Source organism: Manacus candei, unplaced genomic scaffold, assembly GCF_025592945.1.
Source record: "Manacus candei isolate 608988 ecotype Guabito, Panama unplaced genomic scaffold, ASM2559294v1 h1tg000065l, whole genome shotgun sequence".
NCBI classification, from domain to species: domain Eukaryota; kingdom Metazoa; phylum Chordata; class Aves; order Passeriformes; family Pipridae; genus Manacus; species Manacus candei.
The window spans coordinates 1,814,029-1,834,450 of NW_026138113.1; the positions used below are offsets into that span (position 1 = coordinate 1,814,029).

Below are 20,422 nucleotides of genomic sequence, written 5' to 3' on the forward strand. Positions count from 1 at the left end.
ACTGCAGCAGGTGTTGGGAATTATATAATTTTGAACAATTTCAGCAGGGATAAGAAGAAACTGCAGCAAGAGCTGGGCAGACTGCTTGATTGTGAAAGATTTCAGCAGATTTATCCACAAAGCTTTCCCCCGGGGCCTCCCCCTTCAGCCCTGGGCATCACCCAGTGCAGGGTGAAACACAAACCTCTGCCACTGGCTTTTGTCTTGCTGGAGCTCGTTATCCTCCCCCTGGCTAATGCCACTGTGGGGCCATGGGACAAAACAGCCTGAGAAATCCTCCCTCCCTCCCTCCCTCCCTCCCCTGTTCTCACGGCTCAGAGAAATGCTCACCCTGGCACAGGCAGCTACAGAAACAAGACTGAGCCACGGTGCTACAGAGTTTTGTGTTTATTAGGACACAACTGTTGCCTGGGGCTGAGCAGGGAAGGCACCACCTCACCCACCTCCACCCTGGTGGGGGCCTCCCCAAACCAAAGAGATGAAGCCGCTCTGGGCACCAGCAAAGCAGGGGAGGAACAGCCCAGCCCGTTCCCAGGTCTGGGAGAGGCCTCACCCTCCCAGAGCCACCACAACACCTGGGCAGGTGGGTCCTGCAGGTGGGGGCCACATCCTGCCCCTCACCTCTTCTTCCCAAACCTCCTGGTGACGGCATTGGGGTTGAGGCGGCGCCGGCCGGCGCCCAGCGTGGTGTCGCGGATGTGCAGGTTGGCGGCCCGGCTGTGCACGTCGTGCTCGGCGAACGGGGACACCCCGGCCAGGTAGTCGGGGTCGAACACGTTGGTTTTCTGCCGGGCCTTGCGGGAGAGCCGCTGCTGCGGGAACCGCTGGTCCTCCACCAGGTGCGGGTTGTTGGCGTGTTTCCCGCCCTGCGGCGCTGGCAGCGGGTACTGCCGGGGAAAAAGGGGTCAACTGTGGGTCATGGGGGCTCGGAGGGGACCACAGGCCTCTGGAGAACTGAGCAGGGAAGCCCTAAAGCCCTGGGGTCAAGGGGAACACCTAGAGGATGTTCACAGTTTTGCTTTGATTCCCTCCAACCTGCTGGCCACAGGCCGGGCTCCCATTCCCGGGGGCCCAGTGGAGGAATTTCTTCATGGAAAGGGTAGTCAGGGACTGGAAGGGGCTGCCCAGGGAGGTGATGGAGTCCCCATCCCTGGAGGTGTCCAAGGAAGGACTGGATGTGGCACTCAGTGCTCTGGGCTGGGTTGACAAGGTAGGGATCGGGCACAGGTTGGGCTCGATGATCCTGGAGATCTTTTCCAACCTCAGTGATTCCATGATTCTGTCTGGGTACTCACCCTGAGCCCACGGGGGTTCAGCACCTTGGGGTTGCGGGAGAAATGCATGTGGAGGCTCCCGTCGTCACTGACACTCACGGCGACCTTCTTCAGGGTCTTGTTACCACAGTGGGGACAGAAAACCTTGGTCATGTCCGAGGTGGTCCTGCAAGGCAGGGAGAGGGGGGGTTCCCTGGGCCATGGAACACGGGCTCAGCCCGGGAGCAGGACCCCTCAGCCCCCTCCCCACCCTCCCACACCTGAAGCAGCCGTGGCAGCGCAGGATGTAGCTCCGGGCCTGGCGGATCAGCCTCCCGTTCACTGCCAGCACGTGGAGCCCCATCTGCAGCAGCACGTTCTGCAAGGGGAGGGACAAACCGGGACACTGAGCTGGGACTGGGAGGAGCATCACCTGGGCTCTGCTAGCCCGGGCTGGGAGAGGCCCATGGCAGAGACCCCAACAGAAGTGACACTCAGAGGAGCCTCTGGGATGGAGAGACCCAGCTGGCTTTGACATAAGAAGCCGTCACAGAGCTTTTCCCACCCTGTCCAAGGACTCGTCCCTGCCTCGGCTGGTGGAACCTGGTGGAACCTGCCCCCACAGCCCCCCGAACCAGCCCAACCCCCCTGCCCCAGCCCACACCCCCTGCCCCAGCCCAGCCCCACCTGCATGGCAAAGTCTGTGGTGACGCAGCCAACCTGGACCCCAGCGGGGTCTGTGTCACAGTGCCCTGCGTCCTGCTGGGCCTGCTTCAGGTTGCTGGGTGTTATCCAGCCCTCGTCGTCGCTCTCCTCCTCCTCCTCCTCCTCCTCCTCCTCGCCAGCGCTGGCCCCATCCCCGAGGCTCTGGGGCTCCTCGGGGCAGAGGGAGATGGCCTGGGTGCTCTGGGGGTACGAGACAGGATGGCACAGAGGGGTTGGGAACAGCCAGAAATGGGGGAGCAGGGACAGGGAGGGGCCCCGGGTCTCACCAGCAGCTCCTGCAGCTCCTCCTCGATGCTGGGCAGGGGTGGCCGCCAGTACAGGAAGGAGCTGAACTGGTCACCGTCCGCCGGGATCGGGCCGTGCTCGGGGCTGGGCGGGCGCTGCCCCTTCCCCGGGGGTCTGTGCTGGGGGGGCACAGCGCGGGGTTCCTCAGCCGCCCGGGGTTCCGGGGGGCTGCACACCCTCCCCTCCCCTTCCCGTCCCTCCCCTCCCTACCTTGGCGGGCAGGTGGAAGCCGGCGAGGTGCAGGGGGGCCTCGGGGTGCCGCGGGGTGGAGCTGAGCCGCACCTGGGGGACACAGCACGGTGGGCGGAGGCGGCGGGGCCGGGACCCCGTCCCCGGGCGGGTCGTACCTTGTCCTGCGGCTCCCAGCGGACGCCGCCGGGGCCGTCGGTCTCGGCCTGGAGCTGGCACGTGAGGGCGAGCACCTGCAGGTCGGCGGCCGAGAGGCTCGGGTAGTCCCCGGTCTTCTTGGAGAAGTCGGTCACTGCGGGGGGGCGGAGCGGCCGTCGGGGCGGGGCGGGCCGGGCCCCCGAGGAGCTGGGCCGGGGCAGGTCCCGGTACCCCCGGGGCAGGTCCCTGTGGCCGCAGGGTAGGTCCCGGTACCGCGGTACTCACCGAGGCGCAGCAGGTCGGGCCGCGGGCGGCGGACCCGCAGCTCGCAGGGCAGCGCGGCGAGGCGGCGGCGTGTGGGGCGGTCACGGATTTCGGCGAGCACCTCGGGCACGGTGTACAGCGCGTCCGCGATGTCCTGCGGGAGCGCCGTCACACCGGCTCGGCCCCGGTGTCCCCCGCGCTCCCCATGTCCCCCCGCCTCTCCCCCGGTGTCCCCCCGGTACCTGCAGCGGGGCCGCGCTCAGGAACGCGCCCGTGTCGGCCACGACGTGCGGCACACGCGCCATGTCCGAAAGTCCCATGGTCCCGCCCGGCCACCGTCCGCGCGGGGCACGCTGGGAGTTGTGGTTCGGGTGCGGGGCACGCCGGGAGCTGTGGTCCGGGCACGGCAAGGCGGGAGCGGCGGCGGGGCCGCGGGAGCGCTTCCGGGCGGCGTGGTCACGTGATGGGCCGGGGGTCACATGACCGGAGCCGGGGAGCGGGAGTGGAGCGGCTGCCGGTAACGGGATGGGACGGGACAGGCTGGGCTGGGCTGGGCTGGGCTGGGCTGGGCTGGGCTGGGCTGGGCTAGGCTAGGCTAGGTCAGGTCAGGTCAGGTCAGGCCGGGCCGAGTTGGGTTGGGTTGGGCCGGACCGGGCCGGGCCGGGCCAGGCTTCCCTTCCCGGTATGGCCTGGCCGTCCCGGCACCCGGGCACTCCCGTGCGGCTGGCGGGCAGGGCCTGCCGGGCGCCCCGGGCTCCGCCCAGCCTGTACCGGAACCGGCCCGGGGCCGCAGCAGGGGCTGCCCGGCCCCACCTCCCTGTGCGGTGTCCGCGGGCCCGGCCGAATTCTGTGTGGAACGGCACTGGCCGGTCCCGGAGCGGGTCGCAGTGTTTGCTCCCGGAGCGGCCCCGGGGGTGACCCCGTGTAAGCGGGAGTGGCAGCACCGTCCGTGTCCCCGGGAGGCCGGGCCGGGCTGTCAGACACGGGAACCCCGGGGAGGGAGGAGGCCTCGGCCTTCCAAGCGGGATCCCGCTGTGTGGGGGGGCGGGGGCGGGGGCGGGCCGGGGAAGAGCAAAGCTGTGCCTGGGGAACGGGGCTGGACACCACGGGGCTCTGGGGGCCGGTGGGGGTTTGACGTGGCCGGGGATGTCAGAGCCAGCGACAGCGAAACGGTGTAAAATCGGGAAAAGAGAAAATGGGGAAAAGAGGCAGGATTTGAAAGAAAAACGGTTGGAGGCGTCCCAGACGGGACGGGGCTGGGCACGGGCTGGCACAGCAGGAGCAGTGCCCGGCTGCTCCCTGTGCCATGGGAATGGCACCACTGGAATCGTGTGATTGCAGGGCTGAGGAGTCACAGCAGTCATGAGGATGAGCCATATCCAGTATCCTCAGGGCAGGTCGGGGTACTCTGTGGGCCGGGAGAAGTGGAGTGTGAGTAACTGTGTGACAGCGAGTCAATGAACGTGATGAGTGACCTCCCCCCAGCGAGGGGCTGGGGGTCGGGGTGTGTGGAATGGAGCCAGGACAGCGGCCGGCCGTGCCAAAGGAGGATTCCCAGGCAGAGCTGGGGGCTGCATGAGGCACAGGCAGGCTCTGGGGTGCTGAGCAGGTTTGCTGTGCTTCGGGGAGTCGCATGGGGCTGGCATGGAGAGGGGAGACCCTGGGAGAGGGGATTTCACAGGGAGTTTGCCCATGGGATGGAGCTCGGTACGGTCTGATGAGGGTGCGGGGAGAGAGCAGGGAGGAAACTACAGCACAGGGAGAGGGGCTGGAGCTGTTGGAGATGCTTCTCTCCTTTTTCTGCTTCCCCTGATTGGGGAAGGGAGAGGTTGGAGGTGCCCCAGTTGTGGCCAGGCAGGGGGGAACTCTTGGCTTTAGTGTTGTGGGAGGAGGTTGAGTTTGACCCCGCTGAGCCCTTGCTACTGCCAAGGGTGACAGAGTTGAGGCTTCTCTTTGCTCTGCCCAGGGTGGGCAGCGAATGCCCCCATCTGCCCTGCTGTGTTGGGGGCTCTGGGCCGTGACCTTGACCCCTGTCCTCTCCAGCTCCTCCTGGAATGGCAGGAGGAGGAGGCAGTGAGCCCAGGGCTGACTCGTGGTCTCAGGACCTCGTGCTCCTGTGTGATGTGTGACCTCACCCTCCGCTCTGTGGTCCGTGGTTTCAGCAGAGGCCTGGCCACGTGCCCTGCCACCCTCCCTGGTGTCACAGCGTGTGTCCTTCCTGCCTGGGGGTGACACGGAGGGGAAGGTGCAGCAGGAGGGGCAGGGGAAGTACCATGACAGGGACACGGCACTGGGGATGGAGAAAATGGTGGGAGTACTGGGGGACCGCGAGCTCTGGGTGTGCAGCTGGGCCTGCCCTGTGCCCACATCAGCTGCAGCCCCAGGCCCCTCTGACATTGTTTAGAGTAGACAGGATGGGTTTTCCTGTAGGATTTCAGGAGGAATTTCTTCATAGAAAGAATTGTCAGGCATTGGAAGGGGCTGCCCAGGGAGGTGGTGGAGTCTTCATCCCTGGAGGTGCCCGAGGAATGACTGGATGTGGCACTCAGTGCTCTGGGCTGGGTGACAAGGTGGGGATTGGGCACAGGTTGGACTCGATGCTCCTGGAGGTCTTTTCCAACCTTAATGATTCTGTGGGATTCTAGGATGAGACCAGGGCTGCCCTTGAGGGATGTAGCCATTTCCCTGTGCTGTGACAGGACCTTGCTCTGTCCTGCCAGTGCCACTGCCATGTCCCTTCTGAGGGATCCCATGTGTGGTGACACGTGGGCTGCTTGTGAGGTGCTGTCTGTGGGGCAGGGCTTTGGTGCCTGCTCTGACCCCTGATCAGCACTGGCCTTTCGGTCAGGGGAGCTGCACTGTTCAGATGGGGTGTCTGGAGGACTGACACTGCCCAGCTTGACTTGTGGCAGTGCCATTGAAGGGGGTTACTTTCCCAAAGGAGGCTTCTCTCCCAAGGACACAGTGTTGCCTGTGACGCAGGGCTGGTTTATTAGGAATGAGGGAGCCTGTGTTTCCCGGGTGTTGCCCATCCCTTGCCCAGTCTCCTGCCGTGTGGGTTACTCTCAGTGGCATCCAGGCTGTGTTTGGGCCCTGGGCTGGGCCAGTGCAGCCCCAGCTCCCTCGGCCCAGCGCTGAGGCGTCTCCTCTCTGTGCTTCCAGCCGGGGGTGATGCCATGGCCGCTGCCAGCTCCAGCAGGGCCAGGGCTGGGCCGCCCTGCGAGAAGTCCCAGCTCTCCGTGAAAGGTGGGTCCTGTTGCCTCGCTGGCAATCCCTCTGCCGGGAATGGTGTCTGTGTGTGCTCTGCTGCACCCCAGGCTGGGAGCCCTTCCCAGGGGAAGCAGGAGCTGGGGTGCCCGGCACTGCCCTGTGGGCTGGGCTGGGCTGGGCTGGGCTGGGCTGCTTCCCCGCCCGGCTGCCGTGGGGACGTGGCTCCGTGGCCCTGCCAGTGCCGCGCCGGTGCTCCCGTGGCCGCGAGATGGCTCCCGGCACCCGGAGCCGCGTCCCCTCAGAACCTCATCCCCTCGGAGCTGTCCCCGGCTCTGCCCCTCCGCCTGGCACTGCTGACCCGGGGGTGCCCCCACCGCCTCGCCCCCACCGTGCTCCTTTGCCCTGGGGTAGGGAGGTGTCTGTGGGGACAGTGACTCCCCTGCAGCCCTCGGGAGGGTTGAAGATGGGGGCCAGGCAGTGATCAGGCCGGTGGCAGCCATCGCTGCCATCGGGAGAAGCGCTTCCTGCTCCCCTTCTCCCAATACTACGGTGAGTCCTGGCCCCCGACCTGGCAGGGACGGGATGGGACGGGGGGGTGACAGCAGGGCCGGGGGCTCCCCCTGACCCCATGGCTGTCCCTGCCCAGTGGTGTCTGTGAAGCCCAAGGCCCAGAGCCGCCCGGCACGCATGAACTGCTACGTGGAGGTGGCTGGAGACGGGCTGCCCAGTGAGACCAAGAAGACGGGGAAGCAGATGGGCATCTCCGAGCTGCTGTGGAACGAGATCCTCACCCTGTGAGTGCATGTGACCCCCTGGTGTGAAGCTGGTGCCAGGGCTGGCTCCCTGTGCTCTGCTGGGCCGTTGGCTGGGGACAGTCAGAGCTTTTCCCCCTGGACGACAATGCTGTCAGGGGCAACCAGGTTGGGAGGGCAGCAGGAAGGGGAGTCTCCTGTTGCCTCATGACCTTGCCCACCTCCCTTTGCTCCCTGGAGCTGTCACTGCCCGCTGCCCAAGCTTGGAGCAGGCATGAGGCCACGGTGACAGCCCCCTTCTCTGGTCTCTGCAGGAACGTCACGGCTCAGAGCCACCTGGAGCTGAAGGTGTGGATCTGCCATACCCTGAGGAACGAGCTGCTGGGCGCCGCCTCCGTCAGCCTTGGCAACCTGCTCCGGAGCGGTGGGAAGCGTACGTACGAGGGGGTCCCCCGGCGGGGGTCCTGCACCTCACCTGCCTGGAGGAGAGGAGAGGGGTGGCCGCAGCAGCTCCTGCGTTCCCCGGGAGGGAACAAGGTGCCATTGTGTGGCTGGGCTGGGGGCTGGGTGTGACGGAAGCTGTACCTGCGTCAGCCATGCCCCTGTTAGCCATACCCACGTCAGCCAGGGTGCTGCAGCCGGCTCGGAAACACAAACCCCTCTGCTATTTGCTGCCGTTTGCGGTTGCCAGAGTGTGGCTCGTGACAGCAGCTCCCACATAAAGGCGGCCATTCAGGGCCGGGGTGGTGCGAGTGGCCGTTTGGGGCTGGAAAAGGCTGTCTCTGTCTATTCCAAGCAAAGCTTGTGAGACACAGACCTGGTATTGAGCAAGGAGAGGGGCCTCCTGTGCCTCGGGGGGATTCGGGGCTGGGTCAGACCCTCCACGGTGCCAGGGCCTGGGGTGGGCTGCTTCCCCTGGCACTGCTGCTTCAGGCTGTGAAACCACACCGTTGTCCCTGCCACACTCCCTGTGCTGGGCAGGCTGCACCTGGTCTGGGTGTGGAACACTGAGGGACACGTAGGAGCTGTGCTGCCACTGCTGTCACCTCGCAAAGGCCCTGAGGATCTGAACGTGTGCCCCGAGATGGGCTCTGTTGCTTGGGGTGTAGGTATCAGACAACCTGAGGGCTGTGGGGGCTGTGCCCCGGGGCACTCTTCCCTGCAGCTTTCCTTGCCGAGGTGTGCCGATGCCGGCCGGGCTCCTGGAGCCGCCGTCGCTCCCGCCCTACCTGCGGGGGCACAATCGGCTCTTTCATTCCCAGCCTCCCAGGGGGCTGTGTGGAAAATGAATGGAAAAGGCAACTGGCTGTTTGAGCTTGTCCATTAACATCTACCAGAAAAAAAGTGTCAGATTTTTCCTTGACACCGTGGGCTGGGAGGGAGGACTCTTAAAGCTGCAGAGCCTGCCCTGGCCTGCCAGGAAGGTGCTGCCATGGGCTGGGGGCAGCTGGCACTGCCTGGGCTATCTGCTTCTGTCTGCCCTTCTTTTCTGGGCTGGCATCTTCTCTCTCCTCTTCTCTGCAGGTCACTGCTCAGCCTTCAGGCTTTGCTGCAGCTCTGAGTGGGGCAGAGACTGCTGGGGGTCCCCTGGGGGTCCCCTGGGAGCCTTGAGACCCCTTCCCTGGGGGCTCCTCACCTCCCGAGAGGAGGGGATCTCATTCCCTCTGCCTGCCAGCCCAGGGAAGGCAAGGACATGCAAAAGGCATCTGGGATTTCAAGCCATCCCTAGTCAGACACTTAATGTGTGTGAGGCAGCAAAATGTTGTGCCCTCTGCCACTGGAGGGGCCTGGCTCTCCTCTCCCCATCTTGGGAAGTGCTCAGCTGGAGCAATCCTTCCCCAGGGCTGCTCCTGCCAGGCAGCAACCCCTCTCTCTGCCTTCACTGGGCTTGTTACTGTTTTGATGAGGTTCTCTGTGAGTTACTAGTGTGTGAGTGTAGCTGTGGTCTTCATTTTATTCCTGTCATTCCGCTCAGTGGGCAGGAATGGATCTGGTTGTGGGCAGGACGGTGACGTCCTTGGCTCCCGCCTGCCAGGATGTTGCTGGAGCTCCCCCCACTTCTGTCAGCCCTCCTGCCAAGCATGCCTTGCTTCAGGTGAAAAAGTCTCTGCTCCAAGGCCTGGAGCTTGGAAAAAGAGCTCAGTGACGAGGCCTGAGCTCGCAGGAAAGCTGGGAGAGCCTCTGGAGCTGACAGCCTGGCTGTCGCGGGAGCTCCTGCTCTGGGCAGGGCCAGCCTGGCTTTGGGGCTCCCAGCACTTTCCAGCACCTTGGCAGGGCCTGCGGGGCCTCTCCGCTGTCAGGCAGAGCTCTCCCGCCTCTGCAGGGATTGGATGGGAAGTGGAGAGGTGGGTCAGAATGAGTTCCATCACCAACGTGAGCTGGAGCCTTCCAGGAGCTGAGCTGCTCCCAGGGCTCCTGTAAAGCAGCTCGTTTTCCATGGCACAGCCCCTGCCCTGGTCCCTGAGTGCCACCTCTGCAGAGACACCTCTTGGTTCCACCTCTTACTTTGCCCAAGGGGCAACCCCAGCTGGCCCTGCACCGTGGGCTCTCTGGAACCCCATACTGGGCCCTGCTGGTTTTTGCTGGTCCCACTGTGTGCTGAGTGGCACCACATTCCAGGGCTTTACAGATCTCACAGAGTCCCCACTGCTGTGCCCCAGGCAGAGCTGCTGGAGCCATGGCCTCGTGGGACCCTCCAGGAAGCCAGCAGCACTTCCCAACCTCTGGAAAGCTGCAGCTCCACCCCATAATGGCTGTGATGCCAAAGGAGCTGTGCTGTGCTGCGTGCCCTGGCAGCTCCCTGAGCTGGCTTACTGTGGCTGGGATGTAATCTCATACAACTGGTCATCCAGCCAGTAGGTCACCATGGGGGGCAGACAATGCCCATCCTATGTCACCTTTCAGAGGAAAGAAGTAGATGTCCAAGGCTCTCCTCGTTATCCCTGGCAGATAAATGGGGTGGGACATAGTTGTCTCTAAGCTGCTGGTGGCTGAGGCTGGGTCAGCAGCATGGGCAAAGCTGCCCTGGGGAGACTTTCATGGGACAGTAAAGATTATCCCTTCCTGTAAACTCTGGGTTCTTCCTTGTTTTGGGAATGGCTGTGGAAGGTCTAGCTTTCCTCCTGCTTCTCCCCATAAGGACTTGTAGCCACAGCTTGAGGTCGTTCCTTTGGCTATGGAAATTCACAAAGGCTGAGCCAGTCTTCACCTGCTCAGCACCAGAGAGCTTTGATCCATCCCAGATAAAACCTGGACAATCACATGGACCTATTGGAATGGGACCTGGCCTTTGCATCCAGTGGGACTGTGCAAAGAGGGTTTGGGGAGCTGAGAGAGTGGGAAGCACCATCTGGCTGGCTGTCTGGAATTCTTCCTGGATGTGTGCATGGAGATGGAGCCATCTCAGACAGGGTGTTCCAGAGGGGCTGCCTGTCCCGTGTGGCAGCTCCCTGGGGTCAGACATGTGTGGTCCCCGGGGGTTCCGGGGGCTGGAGCTCAGCCTGGGGCCGTTATCGCACCGGCTGCTCCCAGCCTCATTTCTTGGAACCGTAAATCCGCTTAATGGGCTGGGTGGGAATTCCAGCTCACCTCCGCTAAATGGGAGCTCTGATGCTGTGTGCGGGGCACTGGAAGCAGCTGAACTGAGACCTTATTCAGGACCAAATCACCCCCCGACCCCCTCCCAAAATAATAATAATTCCTCTGACATTCTGGCAGCCGGCGGGACAGAGGCAGCCTTTGTGCTCGGCCCTTCGGGGGACCCGCCGTCGGGGCAGCAGCAATGTCCCTTTGTGCGTCCTGCACGCTGGACGGGGACAGGGAGGGGAAGGTTCTGCGAGTGTTTATTTTCTTTAAAAAAACTGGAGGGGGGGAGAAGGAAGCCGGCTGGGAGGTTCATGTTCACATCCTCCACTTGGAGACACCTTGTCTTTGCGCCTCGGCCGAGTGCCCGCACAATGAGGGCTTGTACGGCCCCGGAGTGCGGCGCTCACGGAGGGGGATGGAGGGACCCCAGAGAAAATGTGGATTCCTATGGCTTGGAGGAGCCAGGGGGGAAACAGGGTCTGGGTTTGTTCTGGTTTTTGGCTGTGCTCAGTAGCATCTTCTGTCTCAGGCTCTTAAAACCGCCTGTGAGGTCGGTTCCCCTTGGAAGCAAGCGGAGAACAGCTCTGTGAGGCAGAGGAGGGAGACCGGGCTCAGTAGAATCCCTTGTTGGATGATGGGTGGATGATAAGTGACAGCTGAACTCCAGCCTCTCTGCTGTACCCCTGTGAGCATGTGCCCCTTCTGTGCAGGGGTACCTGTATCCTTGGCACTACAAACCAGAGACTTCCCAGAGATCCACAAGTGCAGCCTGTCTCATAGCCCTGTCTTTGCCACAGACCCCATGTCGCTGGGTTTTGGGATGCCTTGGAAGAGGGGGTGCTGAATCCCAGCACAGACAGCTTGAAGATAGAGGTGGGACAAGGGGTCCATAGGTGTGTGCTCCTTCCCTCCTGTTCCCACTGGCAGGAACCACACCCCGTCCCCGCATCGCACCAGGACAAAGCAGGTTGCTAAAAAATGGTGCCATTGTGTCATGAGCAATCCGTGTATAATACAAATATTATTTGAGCAAATGAGTCAGGAAGTGTCTGGGCTGCTGTCCCAGGCTGGCGCAGCCACATTTTTCTGGCCTTCTGTGGTGGAGCTGGGTGTTTCAGTTGGGCTGGCTCCGGCAGGCATTGCTGTGCTGGGGTGGGTGCTGTCACCCAGGGGACCAGCCCTGCCTGCCCATGGGGGCTGAGGGCTGTGCCTGTGCCCCCATTGCCCCTAGGGACCAGCAAACTCTTGCTAAAGCTGATAAAGCCAAAACGGTTCCCAAGGGTGGGAGTGGAGCTGGCAACTGTCTCCAAGAACCTCCCAGACCATGCCACACACTCCAGAACCTTCTGTGGAGGCAGTCCGATGCCTCAGCACAGTGTTTGGAGTGTTCCTGTTTGCAGACAGCCCTCTGTGCCGCTGTTGTTCAGTGGAACTGATGCATGGGGATGTGGTGGTCGCCATCATGAAGGACCCTTCTTGCCCCATGTGTTGTGTTAAATCCCTTGACTTTCCTGCCAGGATCTGCCCCTACAGCCCCAGCTCCTGGATCTGTGAGCAATGAGGGTCTTGGCTGTGTCAAAGCCAGGGCCCCTGGGGCAGCTGCAGCCCCAGTAAAAGGGTGGCTGGTGAGGGAGGGTTTTCCTTGGGAGAAGGTGATGAGGCTGGCTGGGGATCCTCGGGCAGTGCTGGAAGGTACCTGTAGGTGTGAGGCCAGTGCTGATGGTGCTCACTGGGACAACTGGCCCTGAGGGAGCAGGCACCTTTGGGGGGTGGGGGAGGCCTGTGGGGGCCCACCAGGGGGTGGGCCAGGGGCCTGACGTGGGAGCTGGGCTGGTGGAGCCACGTCCATCGCAGCTGGGATCCCAGTGGTGACCGGTGGTCTCTCTCCCTGTCCCCTCTCTCCCACAGTGGAGAACAGGCAGCTGACCCTGGACCTGCAGACGGAGAACAAAGGCAGCATTGTGTCAGGCGGAGAGCTGACGATTTTCCTGGACGGGCCGGCTGTTGCTCTGGGAAGCCTTCCCGATGGCAGTGCCGGCACAGAGGGTGAGTGCCCGGCCCCACGTGCGCGCAGTGGCTCCAGGCACGAGGCGCTGAGTGGGGAGAGGAGGGGGCTGAGCCCACGGCCCCCAGCACCCCTGGGCCAGTGATCCAGAGCCAGCACCTGCCTCCTCTCCCAGATGAGGCTCCGGTGCCAGCCCCGCCTGCCCTGGATGCTCACGAATTCCTGCAGAATTGGAGCAGGAGCGTCGATGGCCTGGGAGGAGCAGCCCTTCTCCAGGCCCTTCTCCAGCCATCCACATGGATCAGCCGCTTCCCTTGCTGTTCCTGTGGCCTGTGGAAATGGTTTCAGTGTTTCCTGAGCAGGGCTCCCCATGGGGACATGTACTGATGGCTGACCCATGAGGCTGCCAGGGGAGGGAGCAGAGCTTGTGCTGGACAGGGGCTAATGTGTTGCTTTCCCCTGGCTCCTTCTCTTCCCTGCTGGGAAACAAAACTTGTGAAATCTGGGAATCTTGGATGTGGCTGCTCTCCTGGTGTTGCTAGTTCTGCAGAGTCCTGCCTTCTGCTTGGAGCTACAGGGTGCTGGGCAGGGGGGGCTGTGCCCTCACACAGCAGTGGGAGAGGAGAGAACCCAGCGTGAAGGTGGGGTGTCCTTGGGTGCTGGGGGTCTGTCATGCAATAGGTGGGGCTGTTGTGCTTTTGGGACTCCTTTCTGGAAGGTGAGGAGGAGGGAAGAGCTAGTAGGTATCTCAGTCCTTTTCTTCACCCTCCCATTCTTCCCCCATGCAGGGTCCCAGGCACCTGGACGGGACCCCACCAGCGCGGCTGCAGCCACGGAGGGCCGACACCAGCCTCCCAGTACCAACTGCTTTGGCAGCAGACCAAGGTGAGGGCCCCAGGCTGTGTGTCCGTTACTGAGAGGTTGCTGTGGCCCTGTCCTTTTGCAGTGCACCCCACTTCAGATCTCCCAGTGAGCCCCTACCACAGCCCACAGGAGAGATGGGGCAGGGGTGGCCTGTCCCAGGGGACAGCAGAGCTGGGGGTACAGGGGGTGACTGTACAGACAGGCTGTGGCTGGCCTGAGCCCCTCCTAAAGGGTTTGTCTCAAGGAGTATCAGGTCTGTGGTGGCCCAGAGAGTTTCACCAGTTGCTCCACTGGCAGCCGAAGGAATGTTCTGTCTGGAAGTGGGGCAGGCTGTGACCAAGCAAACTAAGAAAGTGGGATCCCTTCAAATGTGGATCATGGGGACCCCAGCTCTTCCCTCAAGCACTGCCCTGGCCAGGCACTGGGAAGCACAATGGTCCTCTGGACAATGGTCACAAGAGGACACTTCTGAAAGTCCAGGAGCAGGAGAAGCAGAGCTGCAGGGAAATAACAGCTGCTTCCAGAGGAAATGAGATGCTTGGGCAACAGGCCATCCTGTGCCTGGCTCAGTGCCCTGCCCTGCCTCCTTGCTGGGCTGGAGTGGCTCAGCGCTGCTCCTTTTGGAGCTGTGGTTATTGGGAGACGTGTCACACTGTCAACATGGAGTTGAATTTAACACCTATTTATATTTCCAGAGTGTGGCAGTGGCCCAGCAGCCTGTACAGATGTTCTGGATAGGAGTCTGGCTGTGGAGAGGGCGCCTGCAGCCTGCCCGTGGGAGGTTCTGCATGGCCCAGGCTCAGTAGCACTCTCAGCTACAAGCCCCACACCTCGAGCTCTTCTGCTCCTTCTTCATCTCCTGGGCACACACCAGAGATGATGTTTTTGGCTCCAAAAGTGACCATGTCCTTCCATGCTGTGTGTTCATCTTCCACCCAAGGAGGGAGAGGGATGGGGTGTTGGGAGTAGGCTGTGAACACAGTTTGTGCCCTTTTGTGGTGGCTGCTCCTGTTGATTCCTGCTGTCCAGGTGTTAAATCATTCTCAGAGGTGGGAAGTGCTCAGTGACCTGAGAGAGCTAGGCTTGGCAGGCACTTAACAGCTCTCAGTAGGTGCTAGAAAACCTGCAAAGAAAGTTCTAGTTTGGGAGGCTCAGCCTGGTCACTGCCTGCTGCCCCTTCCCTGCTGCTTTTCCGTTGGCTGTGAGGAGTTTCTTCTTTGAGTGCTGAAGTCTGGCCAGGACTTCTGCAGGGCACCTTCAGACACCTGCCAGGTGTGCCTCCGATCATTCCAATCCCATGGCTGCCTTGGCATGGGAAACTTATAAGCTAGTCCTCAATCTGTGCTGCACTCCCCTGAATTTAGGGTGTTCTGGACATACCTGCTCAGGTTGATGTGTTACTGCTCTGTGGGACAGAGCACTGCTGGATGTACCCACCGTGAAGGCAGCTGCCTGCTCCGGGGTGGAACACGGTTCCCTTGCGCTTGGGAATGCTGTGTGATGGTTGCTGTGTTTATACACAGAGCCGTGTTTATTTTCTGGGCTTGGTGATGGATGCTGGCAAACTCACTTGCCGGCAGGATGGGAAGAAAAGGGCCATTCTTTGCTCCTCAGCTATTTCTACACTGTCCCCACGAGGGAAACAGCTTGGTCAGGCTTCTCTTTCTTCTCCTGAACAAATGTCATCTTGGGATTTGCTGCTAATCTTGGTGGTGGGGTGTGAAATTCCACAGCCCTCTGTGCAGGGAGAAAACAGAGCCCAGGGGCCCTTAGCTGAGGGCTGGGGCTGTGGGTGCCACGAGCCCTGTTTGTCTTGTGGAAGCCCTGGCACAGGTTGCCCAGAGAAGCTGTGGGTGCCCCATCCCTGGAATATCCAAGGCCAGGTTGGATGGGGCTTGGAGCAATGGGATAGTGGCAGGTGTCCCTGCCCATGGCAGGGGGTGGAATGAGATGAGCTTTAAGGTCCCTTCCTACCCAAACCATTCCATGATTCTCTCATTTGGGTGCTGGTCTCCTCCCCTCTTGGCAGGGACAGGGGGAATTTCTCATCTCTGTATTTTTGGGAGCTGAACTCCCATTGACCACATGGCACTGGGGCTTTCCTGCCCTGACCTCCCACAGCCACTGCTGGCTCTCTGTGCTCTGCCCTTCCTCCTCTTCAGCCACAGTTTGGGGGATGATGTGCTGAGTGAGACCAAGACATGCTGCCACCTCTGCTGGTATCTCATGCTGGGACCTTCTGGCCACCTCAGCTGGAGAAACTGGCCATTCCTGTGTTACATGGCCAGGGTCTGTGTTGGCCACTGTCGTGTGGGGGCTCTGCCTTGGCATAAGTGGGAGAGCTGAATGGTTGATGTCACCTGGATGATCCCATGTTCCTCTTTGGCACCATCTGCCCTGGTCCAGGTTAGGGTTGGGGCAGCCACCTGAGGTCCCCAGTCGATGGGGTACAATGGGGTCTTGTTCCCCCCGGGAGAGGGGCTGCCCCATGCACACCTCACTCCATCCCACCATCTGTTTCCGTCTGTGCCTTGCCTGATTTTCTCCCCGCTCCTATTTTAGGCACACATTCCCATCCCGCCGTGCTCCGTGGCCTGGGTTTGTTTCCAGTGTCTATTAAAAGACAATGCCCAGATGGGAGCACTCGTGGGAGGGCTGGGCTGGGCGGCGGGCTGGCTAATTCAGGCTGGTAACCCTGTGCCTCCGCCTGGCAGCCTGGAAACATCCTGTTTTGGTTTCTAAAAACTGCCTGGGCAGCTCTGAGCTCATCTGTGCTGGAAGGGCAGGGACCAGATCTGTCCCGTGCGGAGGGGGCTGCTCCTGGTGGGACTGGCTGGTGCCACCTGCCCACTGCCCTCTGGCCATGGCTCTGGGGCCTGTGCTGCCTCTGGCCTCACCATGGGGTGACTGTGGGGAGGGGGTGACTGTGGGGAGGGGGTGACTGTGGGGAGGGGGTGACTGTGGGGAGGGGTCCCAGCCAACTTTCGGGAGGCATGTGATGTCAGGATACCCTGCCAAGGTGGCAGTGAGGGGCCACCTTTACCTCCTGACCAGGGAAGAGGAGCCTGTTCTGCACCTGCAGATGCTCCATGTCCCCAGGTGCTGGTGGGCAAAGCAAACCCCCAGCACGGAGCTGTGTCCAAGGGTAGCCAGGATGTCGGGGGTGAATTCATGGTCTGAGGGGCCTCTTGAGGAGCCGCTGGGTGGGGCTGCCCTCCTGGGAGTCCGTGGCTGGTCGAAGGGGTCACAACAGCTCTGTTCTGCCCTGTGGCTCTTATCTGATCTATTTTCAACAACCATCTCCTGCTTTCCCATGTTTCCTCCCGATCCCAGTCCTGCCATGAGCTGCTCCCCAAGGAGAGAGGCTTTGGAATAAGTGGGAGGAACCAAGGGCTTGCTGGAGCTGGCAAGCTGCTGTGCCCTGTCGCTGCCTGTGCCCTGTCGCTGCCAAGCTGCTGTCCCCTCCCAGCGCCAGCCCTGACACTCGGGGACAGTTTGTGGGTTTTGCCCTTTTAAGGGTAGATTTTGGCTGGGGCAAACTGACGTCCTGGTCCCTGCAGTCCTCACTCTCCATGGTTGCTGCCCTGGCTGCCAGCCTGGGTGGAGGTACCTGGGCTCTGCCTCTGCCTTGCCCCCGGATTTGGAAAGGCAGCATCCCCCCCCTCCACCCTGTCTCCCTGCCCACTCGCAGTAACAAATTCCTAAGGTGAAACTGAGCTTTTTTGGGAAGCCTCTGTGCTGCCTTGGGGACCCAAGGTGGTCTGAGGGGAAGTTTGCCAGGGGAGCTGCAGGTCCTCTGCCCACAGAGGTTGGGCTGCCCTGGCCATGGGGACATGGAGGCAGGTGAGCTCCACTGTGACACAGAGACCCCCAAGAGATGGAGCAGCTGCACCTGAGCCAGGGATGGAATCAGCACAAGACTGAGGCAAAAAGGCAGGAGTGGGGTTTTCCATGTGATGTCGCTCACCTCCCATGTTCTTTTCCCTCGCAGGACGCACCGACACGCGGCCGGAGTGGCCAGGGGAAACACAGCGAGTGGAGAGCAAAGTCCCAGCGCCAGGAGCCGGCACCGGCAGCAGGCCAAGAGCACACAGCATGCCAGCATGGCCAATGGCACAGCCAATGGCACAGCCAATGGCACTGCCAATGGCACAGCCAACACCATGGCCAATGGAGCAGTCAACAGCACAGGTGAGCCAATGCTCGTGGAGGTGGGGACCAGAGCTCAGGGATATTTATGGTGGAGAAAATTCATTTCCACTGAGATGATGGATCTTGTAGTGCCTAGGAATGTCCTCCCTGTGAGTCGATTGATTTTTTTTTTATTGCTTCTACTGCTGATATGCCTCACAGCTCCGCAGAGCTCTCTCGTAGGATCGGTGCTGCCTGTCAGGAATGATTCCTGTGGCTCCACTCTGGAGCCACCAGCTCCAGGTGTTTAAAAGGATACTGGGACAGCAGCATCACTGACGCCACAATGAGGAGGACAGTTGTCACTGCTGAGTGGACTCTTTTCAGGGTTCAGCTGAATTTCCCATCAGCCTTAAGTGAAGATCTGAAGTGAGAGGAGCGGCTGCCTGTGGAGCATCAGCAAAGGCACAAACCCACCTCTCAAAGGGGGGCTGGTTCTTGCGTCAGAGGGTATATTTGGAAAGGTTTCTCTTGTGTTTTCTTGGGTTTGTCCACAAAGCCCTGAATCCCTTGTGGAGCAGGACTGGGGCCTGCTGAGTGCCTGACTACAAAGTCACATGTGACTGATCTGTTTTCCTTCTCTAGCTTTCATGGGCATCTCTCACTCCTCCGCACTGAGTTTGCTTTTGTGGGAGATCTGGAAGGAAAAGCAGAGTGTTTCGTTTAGGAGAGAAGGAAATGTTTTGTTTAAGCCAGAAGGAAGTTGGGGGTTTTTTACACTTCATTGGGAAGACCTGGAACAACGCAATTTCAATTTTGCCAAAGCTCATTTTTGCCAAAGGCCAGCCCTCTCGAGTCTCCTCACTCTGTGGACACTCCCTCAGGCTGGGGACAGGATTTTGTTCCCAAGTACAACTTGGCTTCTTGGCTTTGGTTTGTTTGAAGCACGTTTTACTGGCCCAGCCACAGCCTCCCCAGTGGCTTTATGACTGTGCTGTCCTTGTTGGTGTTTACCGCTCACACCCTCTGTGCCTCCCACAAATCCTGTCAGTGATGATTTGAGGATGGGGAGAGGAGTGTTTTGGATGGCTGGGATTAGTGTTGGACACCCTGGAGTGCCTCTACAAACCATCCTCTTGCCCTTCAGTTTGGTACATTTTGGTGACGTTGCCATGTTTTTCGAGCAGGCTGTTGCAAGAACGTCCCTGTTACATTTGTCACTCTCAGCTGTAATTTCAATAAAAGGAGATTATTCCCAGGCGTGTTTTCCCCACAGTCACATTGTTCAGCTCTTGCTGTGTTCCCCCTGGAGCCCTTCCTTATCAGGTGAACTTTGGATCAGCTTTTCCCTGCTTTGTCCAGGACTGTGATCAAACCAACCATGGCATACTCAACTGGGTCATCCTGTAGGTTCTCTTTGGAGACTGGCACAGCATGATTGAGGCTTCTAAAACTGCCCTTTCCCAGGCTTGCTCGACATGAGGGGCAGTCAGGGACCTCCTCAGCTGGCTGCCACAGGACTCTGGTGGAAGTTGCTGCTGACCTGAAAATCTTCCTCACCCTCAGTGCTGCCTGGGGACACCTTCAACTGCTGCTGTGTCCCAGGATCCCTCTGGTGTTGGAGGATGTTGTCCTGCCACCTTCCAGCTGCCAAGCAGAGTCCTGAGCACTCTTGCCTCTTCTCCAGAGTGTCTGTAGCTCTTCAGTCTCCCATCTGTGGTAGTTCATACTGGTTTTTCCTATGATACTAAATATTTGGGCTTCCCTTATGGTTTTGTCCATTTCTCAGCTCTAAATCGTGGAGCTCTGTCTGCATCCCATATTTTGTTCCTTGTTTCTGGGTTGTTTTAAAAACTTTTGCTTTACCACTCCAGCCAGGATGTCTTGTAGCAAAGGTTCTGCTCAGCTGGGCTGCCAGGTCTCAGGGTTTTGGGTATCTAATAAGTATTCCTCAAACAAATTCCCTTTCATTTTTTTGCTTAGCATTTTCCTCCTCCTCATTTTTCTTTGTAGTTTTCCTTTGCTCTGTCTCTTCCCCTTACCTTTTTCAAAAGTTCACTGGAATTCAGCAACATTTAGCTCTTTCCAGTGCTGTTGACTCGCTGAGCCCAGGTTTCATTCTGCCTCGGGGGAGATGCTGCACCCACAGTTTCGGAGGTCCTGCTTATTCCCTGATTTCTCATCAGGGATGCAGTGTGTTTCAAGTGGCTGAAGAGAAACTGAGCACAAAAAAGTACCCTCTGCTTTTGTCTCAAGATAGAGGCAGTGGTTCCCAGAGGGATCCGGGTCACACAGGTGCTGCCTCTGCTGCAGGCTGGGAGCACTGTGAGTCCCGTGCTTGGGTTGTCATCCAAGCTCTGCTCCCGGGAGGATTGGCCAGATCCCATCCCCTCCTGGGTGCTGACCCCCTGCTCTCTGCCCTTCCAGTGAACGGGGACGCCGTGAGTGCCGTGGACATTGAAGAGGACAGGCCAGCAGCGGGGGCGAATGCTCCGGCCCCGGCCCCGGCGGTGTCCGGCACGACCGACGGCCCCACCGCTCCTGCCCCTCCTGCCCTGCCGGGCTCTGGAGAGGCCGAGGAGGCAGCGTCCGGCCCCAGTGCCCCCCCGGCCCGGGCAGCAGTGCCCGCCCTGGATGCTCTGCCCCCTGGGTAAGCTCTGCTTTCTGCCTGAGACTTCTGCATAGTGGGTTCCTGCGGCCCTCGGGGAGGGAGGCAGGGCCCTGGAGGTGGGGACAGGAAGAAACTGGGACACTGCTGTGGCCTGGAAGGAGAGGCTGTTTGAGGGAGGGAAGTGCTGCCTTGGGAGCTGGTGGGAATGCTGGTGCTCAGTGGAGCAGGGGTGGCCTGGGGCACCTGTGGGGATCCCTGTGCCCTGCTCACCTGGCACAGCCTGTGCCCCCTGCTCTGCCCATCTGCTCAGGATTGGCTGCCATGGATCCTCTGGACCAGGGGCTGGGCTGTGCCAGCGGAGGTTTGGGGCAGTAAACAGTGGATGGCAGCGCAGTGCCAAGCAGCCTCT

At 60.7% G+C, this 20,422-nt stretch overlaps 2 protein-coding genes across 3 annotated transcripts in view; one reads left to right on the forward strand and one right to left on the reverse strand.

Annotated features, from left to right (window-relative positions):
- Positions 1–365: 365 nt before the first annotated feature.
- Positions 366–3,182, reverse strand: NOB1 (NIN1 (RPN12) binding protein 1 homolog). Its single transcript, XM_051805637.1, has 9 exons — positions 3,098–3,182; positions 2,877–3,009; positions 2,612–2,745; positions 2,475–2,546; positions 2,246–2,383; positions 1,941–2,159; positions 1,535–1,632; positions 1,296–1,440; positions 366–887 (listed from the first exon to the last, which is right to left on the reverse strand). Exons 1-9 carry the CDS (start codon positions 3,173–3,175, stop codon positions 618–620), a joined length of 1,287 nt encoding a protein of 428 aa, XP_051661597.1. The 5' UTR covers positions 3,176–3,182; the 3' UTR covers positions 366–617.
- A 71-nt stretch (positions 3,183–3,253) lies between these two features.
- Positions 3,254–20,422, forward strand: part of WWP2 (WW domain containing E3 ubiquitin protein ligase 2) — a 34,505-nt gene continuing 17,336 nt past the window's right edge. The window contains exons 1-8 of one of the 2 annotated variants that reach the window (XM_051805585.1): positions 3,254–3,372; positions 6,018–6,101; positions 6,712–6,859; positions 7,132–7,250; positions 12,311–12,448; positions 13,196–13,292; positions 17,263–17,462; positions 19,830–20,052. In XM_051805585.1, coding sequence (XP_051661545.1) covers positions 6,032–6,101; positions 6,712–6,859; positions 7,132–7,250; positions 12,311–12,448; positions 13,196–13,292; positions 17,263–17,462; positions 19,830–20,052 — 995 coding nt within the window. In that variant the 5' untranslated portion in view covers positions 3,254–3,372; positions 6,018–6,031. Of the gene's footprint in view, positions 3,373–5,999; positions 6,102–6,711; positions 6,860–7,131; positions 7,251–12,310; positions 12,449–13,195; positions 13,293–17,262; positions 17,463–19,829; positions 20,053–20,422 lie in introns of those variants that run through there. The other variant, XM_051805586.1, reaches the window with a different exon arrangement.

What these genes read in the sequence shown, in the direction of transcription:
- NOB1 (XM_051805637.1), bottom strand. Translation starts at nt 3,175, where the DNA reads ATGGGACTTTCGGACATGGCGCGTGTGCCGCACGTCGTGGCCGACACG. An exon ending in AGGAGCTGCAGGAGCTGCTG is followed by an intron (nt 2,160 to 2,245) that starts GTGAGACCCGGG and finishes TCGTACCCCCAG; the next exon opens with AGCACCCAGGCCATCTCCCT. An exon ending in TGAACCCCCGTGGGCTCAGG is followed by an intron (nt 888 to 1,295) that starts GTGAGTACCCAG and finishes TTTCCCCGGCAG; the next exon opens with TACCCGCTGCCAGCGCCGCA.